General features: G+C 45.5%; 1 protein-coding gene across 1 annotated transcript in view; it reads right to left on the bottom strand.

Annotated features, from left to right (window-relative positions):
• Positions 1–15,005, bottom strand: part of ADAM12 (ADAM metallopeptidase domain 12) — a 323,861-nt gene that overhangs the window by 83,704 nt on the left and 225,152 nt on the right. The window contains exon 6 of the mRNA XM_033131268.1: positions 4,643–4,829. Within this exon, the coding sequence (XP_032987159.1) occupies positions 4,643–4,829 (187 nt within the window). The remainder of the gene's footprint in view (positions 1–4,642; positions 4,830–15,005) is intronic.

Genomic DNA, 15,005 nt, shown 5'->3' with positions numbered 1-15,005 from the left:
CATGTCCACGACGGTTCATTCCATCAGCTGTACACACAGAGAGGCTTAAATTACCTCCACATGATTTTGACCTATTTGGGCTGTCCAGTTTAAAAAAACACACACACACACAAATCGTATTTAAAACTTTTGATATGCAGAGCAACATTTGAAACTGGCTGTTTGATTAAAATTGCATTTTGGGGGTTATAAACAAAAGCCCTTCCCCAAACACATAGGCCCAGAAGCCTCTGACAATGGCCCGTCATCTCTGCTCCAAGAGGGAGACTGAGGCATTCCTTGAGTCTTGCTCAAGAGGGAAGCAGTTCCTGGACCTCTCGAAGCCATCACAGCCAAGTTCCTGGAGACAGAATGTCCCCCAAACATGCTGCAATGAGAACTCTGGCACCAGGAACTTAACTGGACCCAACTCAGGTTAGAAAAGCACTGTTGAGATCAGGGTGACAATAAATTCTCCTTGTAACTCTCTCTTCCTATGGGCCAGACTGTCTGTCATTCACTCACCCCATAAATATCTCCCAGGAACTGTCTGTGTGCTAGGTAGGGTGCTGGGTGCTGGGGATAAAGGGATGGGTAAGAAATGCAAGGCACGACCGTCAGGAAGCTCACATTGTAGGAGAGGGTCGCGGAAGGAATGACAATAAAGAATTAACAAAAATCAAGCGCAGTCGGTGAAAAGCACAGCAAGGGCAATAAACGGGGTCCTACAATTTAAAGAGAGAAAGAGAGGGGAAGGGAGGGACTAAGTTAGCTGAGACCTGAGGAAGAGGATAAAGTATGTGTGGAAAGTGTGGAGGGAACAGTGCTTCAGGTAGATGGAATAACAACAGCAGAAGTTGGGTGTGATACAACCAAACAACAAAAGAACAGCAGCAGTGGAACCAAGGCCCGTGTTCCCATAGGCGGTACAATCAGCAAATGCAATGAATCAAAGGTTTGGTTTGTCTTCCTCTGAATCAGGAACGCTCATTCTTGGCTCAGGCGAGGAGGCGCCATGCCTTCAATGTGAGGCCCCTTTATGAATATTTATAAGCTGAGCCGTGCTTTCCACTGTGAAAGGTTGTCTCCACCATCCTTTCCAATGTCCTGTGTGGGGATGAAGCAGATTGACCACACCTGTGTTGGATGTCGCCTCTGGGTCTGGACTAATATACTATATATACATATAGAGAGAGGCTGCAGAACTAAGCAGCAAAAGAGACAATAAGCTGGAAGAACAGGCTGAACCTGACGCCCTAAACATTAATAGGGAAGACCTGAAATTGAGTCCGAAAAAACTCATAGCACAAGTGAGACTTGTTACTGATTTATCCAGAGCTTTAATTTATTCAAGACACAACAGGAATTCACACCTGCAGATTTTGGAAGCTCAGCTCCCACTGATAGAGGCTGAACCCAGGGCCAAGGAAGCAGGCTTGCTGCTGGCCGTTCTCCATCGCCAAAACGACCAGGGCAGCAAAAGAACTTGGTGTGGCCTCTTGGGGGTATGGAAATGAGGACAGTTATGTTAGGGAAGGGGGCAACATGCCTGCTCTAATTAATGCGTTTTCAAATAGCTCTGGCCAGTTCCTGGTATTCAACTGTGATTAGGCTCTACATTTAATATCTGTTCCTATCCCTGCTCCTTCTATCACCACCAACACTGTGGCTTCTACAAAACCAAGACGATAGTCTATCTAGAAACTCAGAAGCAACAACACAGTTCCATTTCTGAATGGCTGGAGGGGACACAACAGTGTCATTCTGACCTGCAGTCCGGTTTATACTCAGCAGCCAAAGCAAACATTGCTTTCTAGACAAGACATCAATTTTTGCATTTGACTTACAATTATCCCAACTAACGAGGGGGAAAAACAGCACGGATTATCCCTAAAGAAAGGGCAATTCAAAAATAATTTACATTTCCCTTTGGGATGTGTTATGTGATTTTCCCCAGTAGCAGGCTTATGGAGCCTCTGCCTTCCTTCCTTCCTTCCAGCTGGCACAGACCAATCTAGAATTAACTTGCATTCTTGAATGCATAGCTGATGGAGAATGAAGGGGCATGTGGCTGGAGAGCTCAGTGGCTAGGGCTCTTCAGGCCAGACTTACAAACAAGAGAGCTGGTTATGGAGCTGTCTGACTGCAGGCGCCCTTCCAGGAGCAATTTGGGTTCCTGCTAAAATCTCATGGAAAGCTTTGTAAAAATGACAAACAATAGCTTCAGCTTATATTATAGCCAGCTCACACCCTGAGTGCAGATTTATTCCCGCTGCTCCGTGAGGAAAAATGCAAATGTTTGCAGAAAAATCTCAGCCTGCAAACCGAATTTTGCAACAGTCATTGAGTAAGGGCAGAAAAATGCTGAGAAAAAGCAAATGCAGTTGCTGCACAAACGAGATTAGTTACCGTGTTTCCCCGAAAACAAAGTCTAGTCGGAGCATCAGCTCTAACGCGTCTTTTGGAGAAAAAATTAATATAAGACCCGGTGTTATATTATATCATATATCGTATCATATCATATCATACTATACATAAGACACGATATTATATTATATTATATATCATACCTGGTCTTATATTAAAATAAGACCGGGTCTTATATTAATTTTTGCTCCAAAAGACGCATTAGAGCTGATGGTCCAGTTAGGTCTTATGTTCGGGGAAACACGGTAGCTGCAGTTACACTGATTTCTGAGTAGAGAATCGAGGCAGCGTGCGGGGGCAGGGGGCAGGGGTGCTGCAGACAATTTGAATATGTCCCTTTCATATTTACCACAGGTGCTACCCCAAACTACCTGGGATGTAATTCCAGTTGCCGTGCATTCTATTTATTTGAAAAGTATTTTTTTTGTATCATTTTCATTATATTTTTGTACTTTAAGTCAAGGACATTTTCTCTTCCATAAAAACACTTACAACTGTTTCTAGAGAGAAATATTGCGAATGGAGTTGAACTGCCTTGGACGCCTTCCTTTTTCAATTTAAAGGTTCATTTGCACTTCAGTATGCGTTATTAACAAAACAACCTTTTTATTCAGGTTTTCCACAGTTCTCTACAAATCAAAAGGACTGGAAATTATTGTGCCAATCATGGTTCTAGAGAGTTGCAGGCTTAGTTAAAGAATTAAAGCATGGCAGGCAAGCGCGGCCCAAGCACGCACTTCTACATGAAATGCCAAACATATGTGAGTGTCGTTTTTAACTGTCAAGTGATAAATCTCGTTATGTGGATGGTGCCTATTTAACAAGGTACTCAATGCAAAACACCTCGAAAACAGCGTGCAAATGTTCTACTTGTTTATGACTGGAAAAGTGACAGCCTCGTCACATCTCCTCCAGGTCTGAAATCAAAGGCAAGAGGAAGTTACAGTGACACAGGCAGAACACTAGGATGGAAAGAATGAATGTCAAATTGAAATGAAAAGTCCTGAAACCATTCGGTTAAGAGCAGGTGAGGGGAACCCACGCTACCTGTAGGTATGAGGGAAATTTTAAGAATGAGAAGAAATCATTTAGGATAACGTTTATAGTTTGAATTTAGGAAAATGATTAGGAATGAGCCACGAGGAAGAATATTTATGAAATGTTGACTGTTAGACAGCGGAAGACTCAAATGAAAGTCAGGAAAGACAGAACGTGTTAAGTGCAACCTTGAAAAACATGTTCCCATTCTGTAAAGTATAAGTGCAAGTGACATCATATCCATGAATTCTGGATTTCTTGTCAACAGAGCAACAGGACAGCCAGAGATGCAAAATCAGGAAGCTGTTGGTAATTTCCTATCTGGTTGTACTCATTTAAATCTGGGCCTCCAGACAAACGTGGGCAATGGCTATCCTTATTCCTTTTTATGAGTGTTCCACTGGGGCCTGTGGAACCCACCTAATACTGGATGTAAAAGGGTCAGGCAGCCATGGGGGGGGGTTCGTGCTGTTGCACCACGGGGTGTCAGGTGGTGTTTCTGTCCACTTGGCAGGAGGGAGATCTGTAGCCCAGACATCATTAAGCAACTACTCTTTCCAGTAACACAGCAGAAAGGAAGACCCAGGGGCAGACGGCCAGAAACACGGACCATGTGGACGGTCCCAGGAGGTGAGCAGCGCGGCACCTGCTGCCTGCAGGGACTGGGGAAGGCAACACGTCTTGGCCACACCGTACAGAAAGACTCAGTTCAGCTCTGCACAGACAGGCGTGTAGACGAAGGCTGGGAAGGTTGTGCAGATCACAGGGAAGACCCTGACTGTAAGCAGACTTGCCATGAAGAAGCCTCCATAGCGTCCTTCTCCTCCTATAGAAGGAGAGCTGCCCGAGAGCAGGGCAGGGTCCACTCTCACCTTGTTTGCCACGGTGGGCCGAGGCTCACGGTTGGTTCTCACTGAAGACATAATCAACAGTGATAATTCTGTTGTCCTCTGAGCTCCACTCTACCCAGCACAGGTTAGTAAGTCTGAGGCCGACATTTGCAATTCAAGGACGCCTCGAGGTTTCAGTGTTTGATTATGCCCCGCCCACATGACAACAACCACTTCTTCATAAACTGGGTGACTCCATCCTCAGACACAACATCCAGATGGAAAAATGTCCCCAGGTGTCCTAGCACCGGGCGTTCCCAGCTGGACCCCCAGATCCCCAGAAACACGACACTGGGGTTCCTTCCTACCCTTCTCGCCTGCTTCCAGGATGGCAGCGGGAGCCCGCTGGCTGCAGTGAGGCCAGAAGTATCGTGATGTGCTCCGCACGGTCCCCAGACGCCCTTCAGGGTCTCCGCTGGGAAGAGTTTGTATCTGTCGGTTACATTTGTCATTGGTTCCAAGACATAGGTTTTATTTTCAAAAGTAATAAGTCCCCTGTTGGAAAAGAAGACAAAAATACAACTTTTAAGGACAGCTTTTTGTTTAGGGCTGAGACCCAGCTCTTAACAAGAGAGAATGAAAGGAGAAATAGCAATTTGTTTATATGCTCAGCTTTAATCGGAAAGGACATTTCTGTGACAGAGGTTTGCATTGATTCATTTTGCAAATCTCTTGAAAAGTGAGTCTGAGAAATATTTTTGTTCCAAATACCTTATGGAATAGACAACGTTTAGTTTTTCTATACGATACTTTATTTTTACTTCTCAAATATATATTGCTGGGAAAAAGAGTTGAGAGAAAAGATGTTTCATCTGCTTAGAAAATAACTATATCAGAATTAGCATACCTGATTCAGAATGGAAATCTTTTTATTGTTTTTAAAGGAAGATTCCTACATCTGAATTATTTATCCTGATCAGCCATATTTCCTAAATATTTGAAAGGATTATGATATAAGTTTGAGTATGAACTTAAGATTTTTAATAAATTTTTACTTATTTAATTTGTGGGAGTTGTGCAACTAAAGGTGCCAATGCCAGTGCACAAAGCATTAGAGATCCTTGAAGGCTGAAGTCTGCCCTCTGGGTCCATCTTGGCTAAAAGTGGACTATGGTTTATAGGAGTGAAGGACACCCTTGGGAGACGTTCCCGCCCTGACGTGGAGCAGGCGGCCTAAGAGTCTGGCAGCCTGGTGTAAGGTCTAGCTCTGCCACTTACGAGCTGTGTGACCTTGGCCTCTTTGAGCCTTGGTTTCTTCACCTGGGAGATGGCATAATAATACCTACTTCTCAGGGCTGCTATGTCATCTAGTTCAAACTGTTAGCCTCGTGGAGGCCACGAGGCAGTGCTTAAATGGTAGTAGCCCTGTTTGTTATTGACAAGGACGGATTCATTGATTAGGCTTCTATTCACACGTTATTCCAAAGACAGACAATTTCAGGAAGGTCCTATACTATGTTAGCACATCTGCCACATGCTAACCATTCATGGCTCCCCAATGTGAATGAAATATAGCATTGAAAAGACAAATACCGGGGTGCCAAAAAAATGTATACAAGTGGACACTTTGGTCAGTGTTGCTCAAGCAGTAGTTCGCCGTAATCAGACGTGTCTAGACGCTGATGGGAACCACTTTGAGCACCTCTTGTCATTGCAGAAGTCAAACGTAACTTGTATTCATCTTTTGTTATTGGTAAACATTGAGTATTACAATTTTAATATAGTTTTCCTTTCTTAAAATGTGTATACATCTTTTTGGCACCCTCTGTATACTTCTGGGATTGACGATAACTAAACAGACCCCCTTGAGCTCACATTTAGATTTGGGAATAAAAGTATAAATTCTTTTTAAAAACGGACCAACTTGCTAAACATCCTGCAATGGAGAGACAGAAGGTGGCATTAGGCCATGGAGCACGATGTATGTGTGACCTAGAGCAGGACGGACCTGAGGCTGTGTCCTTCCTCCTAGAAATGGGCACTGTCAGCTTCCTTCATGTGACAGGGAACCGCGGGCTGTCTGAAGGTTTTGTTTCTCTTTTCCAAGTGGGATTGTAAAGCACCTTAATTTAAAAGGCTCTTTCTGATGTTGAAGGAAGACTTTTCTTTGCAGAAATGGCAATTGGGGTAATAGAAAACTGGCTGCTCTAAGGCTTCCCATACATATCTAGCAGGTTCCATTGTTCAGCAAGGTGAACACAATCTCTCCATTATAAAAATGCATACAATTTTCATGCAAAATTCATCTGATTGTAAGTACACATTTTCCTTTTTTATTTTTTAATTATAGTTGACATTCAATATTATATTAGTTTCGAGTGTATAGCATAGTGGTTAGACATTTATATATGAAATGATCCCCTCGATAAGACTAGTACCCACCTGGCACTATACATAGTTATTACAATATTATTGACTATATTTCCCATGCTATACTCTACATCCCTGTGACTATTTTGTAACTACCAACTTGTACTTCTTAACCCTTCACCTTTTTCACCCTGCCCCTCAACTCCCCCTCCCATTTGGCAACCATCAGTTTGTTCTCTGTATCTATGAGTATGTGCCTGTTTTGTTTGTTCATTTATTTTGTTCTTTAGATGCCACATATAAGTGAGATCACATAGTAGTTTTCTATGTCTAACTTATTTCACTTAGCATAAAACCCTCTAGGTCCATCCATGTTGTTGCAAGATTTCGTTCTATTGTATATGTGTACCGCTTCTTTATCCAATCGTCTACTGATGGGCACTTAGGTTACTTTCATATCTTGGCTATTGTAAATAATGCTGCAATGAACATAGGGGTGCAGATATATTTTCGAATTACTGTTTGGGATTTCTTCAGATATATACCCAGGAGTGGAATTGCTGGCTCATCAGGTAGTTCTATTTTTAATTTTCTGAGGAATCTCCATACTGTTTTCCACAGTGGCTGCACCAGTTTGCAATCCCACCAACAGTGCATGAGGGTTCCCTTTTCTCCACGTCCTCGCCAACACTTGCTTATTGATTTATTGGTGATGGCCATTCTGACAGGTGTGAGGTGATCTGTCAGTGTGGTTTTAATTTGCATTTCCCTGATGATTAGTGATGTGGAGCCTCTTTTTATATGTCTGTTGGCTGTCTGTCTGTCCTCTTGGGAGAAACGGTAAATAGATACTTTTAATACAGTGACTCAACCTTTTTTGAGATATGGACCTCCTTATACTCTCAGCATAATTCCCATATGCATATACCCACAGTATCTGCAGATAAGTCAGGATAAGAGTGTGGATGACGTCCATGGGCTCCAGGTCTAGGTTTTCAGTTCTAATCCTTACATTACATCAACCCAGAGTTTGAGTGCACCTTAATACGGAAGAAATCGTTGACAAAGTTGGGTGCTCCATTATTTTCCTCAAGACAAACTGAGCTTGTTTCCAAAAGGGGGGACCTTGTAAGGTGTTCCTACATCATTCATTATTGCTCATTTATTTCAGTCATTCATTCATCCTGTGCTTATTGATGGCTCACTTATAGGTGACTATTTCATCATTCTTAAGTTTTAATAGAATGACAGTATTTCAACACTCAAATAGTACGGAAGGAAGATGTTTGAAGTAGTCAAATATTTCTTTGGAACACAACTGGTACACACATACACCCAGATCAACTCATTATTATCCAACTGGTTCACACCACCAGTCCTGTTATGTGAAGTGTTCTAGGTAGTGGGAGAAACTGTACCCAGAATGCTCACACCCGAACCGAGAAGACAGCACTGAGAAACATGGGACGACTAGAAACCACAGGAGAGCGCAGCTGGGTGTTACCAACACTCATAACCCTTAACTGCTGAGCAATGGGGAGCCAATGTGGTTTGGACTAACTGAAGGATTTTTGGCTATTTTCGAATCCCACAGATTGATTAAAAAGTCATCATACATAGCTGTTCGCTCCTGTTCCCTGCCTCCTACCACCCACCCCCCCAACTAATGTCTTTGGGTACCTCCAAGTAGATCATACAGACATGACTTTGGTCATCAACTTTTTTTGTTTATTAAAGTTGATTTTTAAAAGCCTAAATTGAGAAAGAGAACTTTCATAAAATAGGCCAGAGGAAAGTGGAAAATGAGCACATTTGAAGGGAAAACAGAGATCTGCTAGAAAACCGACTTTCCTGTCCTAAAGATGAAAATGGCACCAACATTTTATATTACAACGTTTTCTATTTTGCATTGGATTTAAATAAGCTGAACACTTATAGTAAAACATGTCACCAAGTTCTAATCACGAGAAGCAAATTATAGAGAAAGTTTAATGGAAAATTTCTAGAAACTATTACTTAGTCATAAAAATGTTCTCATATCTCCTTTTATCTTTTAAGTCATCCAAAGGCCAGATGTTGAGAAATTGGGGTGAAGGCCTTCCCTTTGCTCCGAACAACTGGCAGCCTGTAATAAAACTTAATTAAATAATTGCGTTAGACTGTCTTGGGTATAATTAATCATTGAGCCCTAGAAAGCGCTGGAAACCACAGTGGACACAAAATTCAAGGATCCAGCATTTTGGAGATGTAAAATTTTGATGTTCTCACAGCCCTTCTGACCCTAAGCTAGATAAGTGAATGTGATTTAAGTTAAATGTCATAGATATTTAGTTGTAAACTTGGAGTTGGAAGTATCTCAGAGTTTGGAATTTAAATCCAGCAGACTTGGAAAGTGGGGTTCCTTTCCCCTTGGTAGAGTGAGAGAAGAAAGGTTAGAGGACAGTTTGGGAAATGTTTGAGAAACATGAAGACTAAGAATACCTTCTCTAGGGGGAGGTTAGGATTGGGAGGGCGATGGACCGGCTGTCACGGGGAGGAGTGAGTCCACGTTCTGGGGCAGTGAATTGGAATGGAGGGAGCAGAAGAGAAAGGGGTGGTTGGAGGTGCTGAGGGTCACCCTTTATGGCACTCTGCCTGGGAGCCACGGTCTGGGCTGCGCCCGATACATTTACTACCCAAGGACCCCCACCTAGCTGCAACTCTGGCCACTATGCCCACTATCAAGGGCATGAAGGTGGCACAAGGCAGGGCTGGGACCCAATCTGTGCCCTGTATCCAAGACTTGGGCTTTTCAACCCCCACGTTCTCCTGGCTCCCTCCAGTGCTGTTTTAAGAGGGATATGCAGCCTGGAACAGGGACGAGTGTGACAGAGGCAGAAGTCGAAAGGAAAGCGGCCAGAGAAATGGAGCTGCTGCTTTGAAAACAGGCAGCCTTACTTAAAATTTTGAAATCCCGTTGTTGTTCTCATCAATGAACACGAAGAAGAACTGATTACAATTTTAAGTTGATTTTGTTATCTTTCACAGTGAAAACTCAGGAGAGCTACATTTCTTCAAGATAAGTTTTTTTGTCTTTCTTAAAATTCAGTTTTTAATCTCCGAAGCAATGGTACAACAGGCACCAATGCTGGTTAATGTTGTTGTTCTGATTATAGTCCCAGAAAAGGACAGTAGCACATGGGTTTTCAACGACCTGTAATAAGATAATGATTAGACTATATGAATTATCCTGGCTAGCTCGGTCTTCGACTGCTAAGTTAATTTTCTTAGAAAAAGGCTTTGCTCTCAATATCACGCTGCCAATCCTAACTTAGAAATGCAGTTGGCATGAATTGCATTTCAGCCTCTTTTTGGAGGAGCTCGTGGGTAACAGTGACATGCCGCCTCATATATGTTTGATACACAGTGACGGCAGCAACACTGGTGAACGTACGAGGATGAGCACTGTGGGGCTTATTTCCAACAAGTGATTTCCGTGCGAACTACTCATGGACCATCAAAACAGATATCCAGCATCCCCTATCGGGGCACAGCACTGGCCTAGCTCTGGGGATCACATCAAGACATCTCACCCACGGTTCCCATTTCAAATGTAACTTGAAATCAGGTTTGGAGGCATGACGAACGAGGTAAAGCGTTAAGCTACTATAAAAGATGCTAAGACACCTCGATAATAATAGCAGCTATCACTTATGAAAAGACTACCCTGAGTCAGGCTCCTTTTTAAAATAACAGCTTTATCGAAAAATAATTCACATACCATTAAGCTCACTCTATTAACGCGTGCGATCCAAGGATTTTTAATACGTTCACTGAGTGGTGCCGATAGCATCGCTCTCTCATTCCTGAACACTTTCATCATCACCCAAAGGAACCCTGTGCCATTAGCAGTCACTCCTCACCGTCCCTGGGCCCCAGGAGCCAGGATCTGGACTGTATCATCTGCTCTAATTTTCAGCAATCCCGTAAAGCAGGTACTATGAGCCCATGTAAAGAACAGGAAGCCAATGCTGAGAGCCTAAGGTCGCTGTAGCGGGTTGAAGAGTGTCCCACCCCCTCTTGACACCCCCCAAAATACGCCCCAGTCCTAACCCTCAGAACCTGTGAATGTGACCCTTGGAAAAAGGACCTTTGCGGATGCAACTAAGTTCAGGATCTCACGATGAGATCATTCTGGATTTAGAATGGGCCCTGAATTCAATGACATGTGTCTTGATAAGAGACTGAAAAAGGGGGAGACACAGAGACATGGGGGTGAGGGCCACGTGAGAATGGAGGCAGAGACCGCTGTGACGCCACTACAAGGGACGCCGAGGATTTCAAGATGCCGCCAGGAGACAGGCCTGAAGCAGACTCTCTCCGAGAGCCTCCAGAAGGAACCAGCCCTGCCAACACCTTGATTCCAGATTTCTGGCCCCCAGAACTGGGAGGGAACCAAGTTCTGCTGCTTTAAGCCACCCAGTTTGTGGTCGTTTGTTTTGACAGCCCTAGGAAACTCACACAGTCACACAGCTGGTCAGTGGCAGAGCCAGGACGCCCCAGATGGACCCGGCTCCTGGGCCTGCGCCCGTGTCCTTGGCCATGCGGCCGGTCAGCCTCTTCTCCTCAGTTACCAAGGACTTGTGCTGGGAAGGGTGCTGCCGATATCTGAAATGCCACAGCAACTCAGAGCTACGCCGGGTGGGGCGGTCAGCCGAACACCGACAGAAGCAGGGTTGATACATGGCCCACATGGAACAGGAGCCGTGAAGGGAGTTGTGGTGAATGGAGAGGACTTGGAGACGTGGGGAGCATGGGGGCCAGGTGAGTGGCCTCCAAGGAGCATGAGTGCAGGTGCAAGAAAGGTCAGAGTGTGTCCGGAGATGCCGTGGACATGCGAGGGCACGTGCAGAGGACAGCAGGAGCCTCAGAAGGAAGGTGGAGCTCGGGACTTGGGTGAAATGGAAGGCTTGGCCCTTCTGGCTCCGTCCTCTGCCTCCGTCTTTATCTGGGCTTTAGGCTGCATGTCCACACACTCTTCATGCAGACGAGAACACTGCCTTCCACATACGTCAAGTCCCAGCTGCCAGGCCTGTGCTCTTGCCGTCTCTTCCTTCCTTGCCTTTCCCAATATCTATTCCGGGGCCGTTGCTGAATCCATCTGCTCCTTGTCTTGGAACCGCTGGTGGCCACGCCTCCGGCCTCGCAGGATGCCAGCTGCTTTGGGACTAGGGCTCTGTTCTGTTCCTCTGTGTCCCCCTCTGAAGGCCTTGCCCTGTTCCTGGGCAGCGCTCGGCTGGAATGACCTTCCAGGCTGACGCATAACCTTTGAGGTCCAGGTGCGCCTGAATGCCAACAGGATTCCCCATGTTCGGGAACCTTCTGAGTTTCCCACGTGGCTTCATGCACACCGACTTCCGGCTCCCCTGCACGCATTACAGTGATGTCTGGCCGCGTTCTGCGCCCCGTGAGACTTCTCCTTAGTTTCACTTCCCAGCCCCAGCACAGTAACTGGCACAATCAGAAGGTGATCAGTCCGCAAGGAGGTGATTAACGGATGTCTGTGGGGATAATGTCGAACAAGCCTGCGAGTGAAAGAGAGGCTTGGACGTGGAGGCCGCAGGGAGCCATGGGGTTTTCAGTGCAGAGGGATGGCAGGACTTACGATAGGATCAAGCAGTATTTTTGAAACACGACCTTCTGGAATGTGCAGGATGGCTGTGAAGGGAAGGGTGGAGGCAGGAAGCACGGGTGGGAGGCAATTTAAAAATCTTGGAGTGAGGGTTGATCTAGGGTGGTGACGGGGAAATGTGAAAGAAGAGATGGATGGGCGAGATGCTGTGGGGGTAGGGAGGCTGGTGCAGGAGGGAGGTTACCCCAGCTCCCCCGGGGACAAGCTCACGAGCCTGAGATAGGCTGGGACTTTCACGGAAATAAGTCAGGACGGGAGCCGGTCTAGGGGCCCAGAGGAGTTTGGATTCAGGCATTTGAAGTTTTGGGTGAGGTTGGGGCCTGGGGAGAGCTGTGCCTTGAACTTGGGGATCCTTCAGGGTGGAGACAGCGCAGATGGACTCCCAACCCAGCAGTGGCTTCCCCGGATGGATCCACAGGACGATGGAATGAGTATCTCTATGGGAGGAAGAGGCACGAAGAAGAGCAGTACAGAACCCTCGCCAGAGATGGCGTGGCCAGAGGGGACCCAGCACCGGCCAGCCCGATAGAAGCGGAGGAAAGAGAGTCACAGCACAGAGGTCAAGGTCAAATTGACTTTACCTCCTCTCTAAGCTAATTTCTCCCTCAATATGATCTACTACACTCTAAAGATGTTTTAAAAATTCACACTGTCCGGGATCAAGTTTCATCGACCACTTGATGGCTTGGGGAGAGCATATCATTCCACCAATATTTAGTGAACGCCTCTGACGTGCCAGGTTCTAGGCACTGTTAGGTTGGGCCCAGGGCCCTGCCTTCTTGGAGCTCACGGTCTAGCAGACAGGAAAACGAAGTCAAGGTCATCTCCGTGACTTTTCAGCCCTTTAGACAACTTTGTTGCGGGCCATTTAGGATGAGCTATGAGATCTGGAAAACACATATCTATCCCGGTCAGTGAACACAGACAGAGTCGAGTTCTGCGGTGCCAGGGAGGGAGCTGATCACACGGGGTCCATCATACCCGGCCCTGCAGGAAGGCTGCGGCTCATTTCCCAGCTCTTGCCTCTCCTCCGTCTTGTTTTCCTCGTAAGATTCTTTTCTTTCTACTTTCTCAGCTGAGATTTCTGGTCAATTTCTTCAAGTGGGTCCATTCAACTTGCTTTTAAAATTGTAGATAATAACACTGTATCAAAGCAGAACTTTTTTTGTTTTATTTTGTTTTGCTTTTTTAAACCATGGTTCTGTTTGCCCTGATCACTAAATTGCAAATAATTACTTTCATTGTAATGGTTATTTCTGATTCTATGGACTGTAATACCGGGCAATGCTACCCTTTGAAAACAAGTTGACTGTTTTTGCAGCAGTATGGGGACAAGAAGTATGCTTGCATTTTGTGTTTTATTTGGTGTCATTATATGAAATGTAGTGCTGTAAACTTTATATACACATTTAAAATAATACAAGACTTTAAAGGAATACAATTGTGCATGTACTTATTCAGGTACCAAATAGACTCGTATCTGAATATTTTGATTTAATTGGACTTTTAAAAGCATTTTGTGCTGTCTCCCACATCGAAGGGCAGTGCTAAGAGCGCCAGGAGCCACAAGAAATGCATCACAAATGTTCTTACAACAGGGCGGGTGAAAGGACAGCAGGGCACAACAACCGACTGTAAATGGGGCAACGGACAACGGACCCTTAAGACAGGGATGGAAACAAATGCTAATGAAGCACCTGCTAAGTGACAGAACTATGCTCGATAAGCAAAGGGCTGTCTGTGATGTAACCGGAGGTGGGGTTGAGATGCGTAAGGAGGGGTATTTGGGAGGCCAGGGTGGGCTTCATGGAGGAGGCATCATTTGATTTCGGCCTTGGTGGAGTGACGCTTCCAAAGCCAAACGAGAGGTGGGGAGGGAACTGTGTCCCAGACAGAGGGACAGTGAGATAAAGACATGTGGGGCATGTTCGGGAAACAGCTGGAGAACAGTGTGGCTGGAATAGATAGGCTTCCTGAGGGTAGAGGACGATGGAAAAAGAAGGTTGGATCCAAATTGTGCAAAAGGTTTAGTGGAAGCAATATGAAATGTGGAATCGGCGAGACTTGGGTTTAAGATGGAGTTTTACCCATTATAACCGAGGGACCAGGGGGAAGCCACTTCCACTGTCTTCCCTTCTTCCTCCATTGTCTGAGGAGTGCAGCACCTGCCATGGCTTTAGAGAGCATTAGGCGAGGCCATGCAAAAGCCCTGTGTAACTGCAGGGGTCGCCTCTCTCTCCAGACGGCAGCTGTGACTGGGAAGGGGGGTGACAGCATCACTTGACGTGAGGAGGAGGCCCCCTGATGCTTGCGCCTCAGGCCCTCAGTCAGATGCTCTGTAAAACGATGGCAATGACACCTGCCCCTGTCCTCATGACAGCGGTGATGACGAAGAATAAAGTCTGAGATACCCTGATTGTCAGCACCACCCCACAGGGTACCCTAAACCCCATTTAAAAGTGAAATTACTGTTACACCCAGTATCTAGTTTACAGCTCTAGTTTCCTCATTTATTAAGTGAATGGTTGGCTTGCGTGTATTAAAACAGGTGGGTCCTTGAGAAATGAAGCCTAATCTGAAGCACCATGCCCGCAGGTGATGGGAAAACTCTTGGCTTATTCCAACACTGTAAGGCCCCCAAGGCTCTTGGTGCCAGACTATCTGAGTAGGAACCGAGAGGGCGGAGCAAG

The sequence above is a fragment of the Rhinolophus ferrumequinum genome, chromosome 16 (assembly GCF_004115265.2).
Source record: "Rhinolophus ferrumequinum isolate MPI-CBG mRhiFer1 chromosome 16, mRhiFer1_v1.p, whole genome shotgun sequence".
Classification (NCBI taxonomy): Eukaryota; Metazoa; Chordata; class Mammalia; order Chiroptera; family Rhinolophidae; genus Rhinolophus; species Rhinolophus ferrumequinum.
This window is presented reverse-complemented; position numbering and strand designations above follow the sequence as displayed.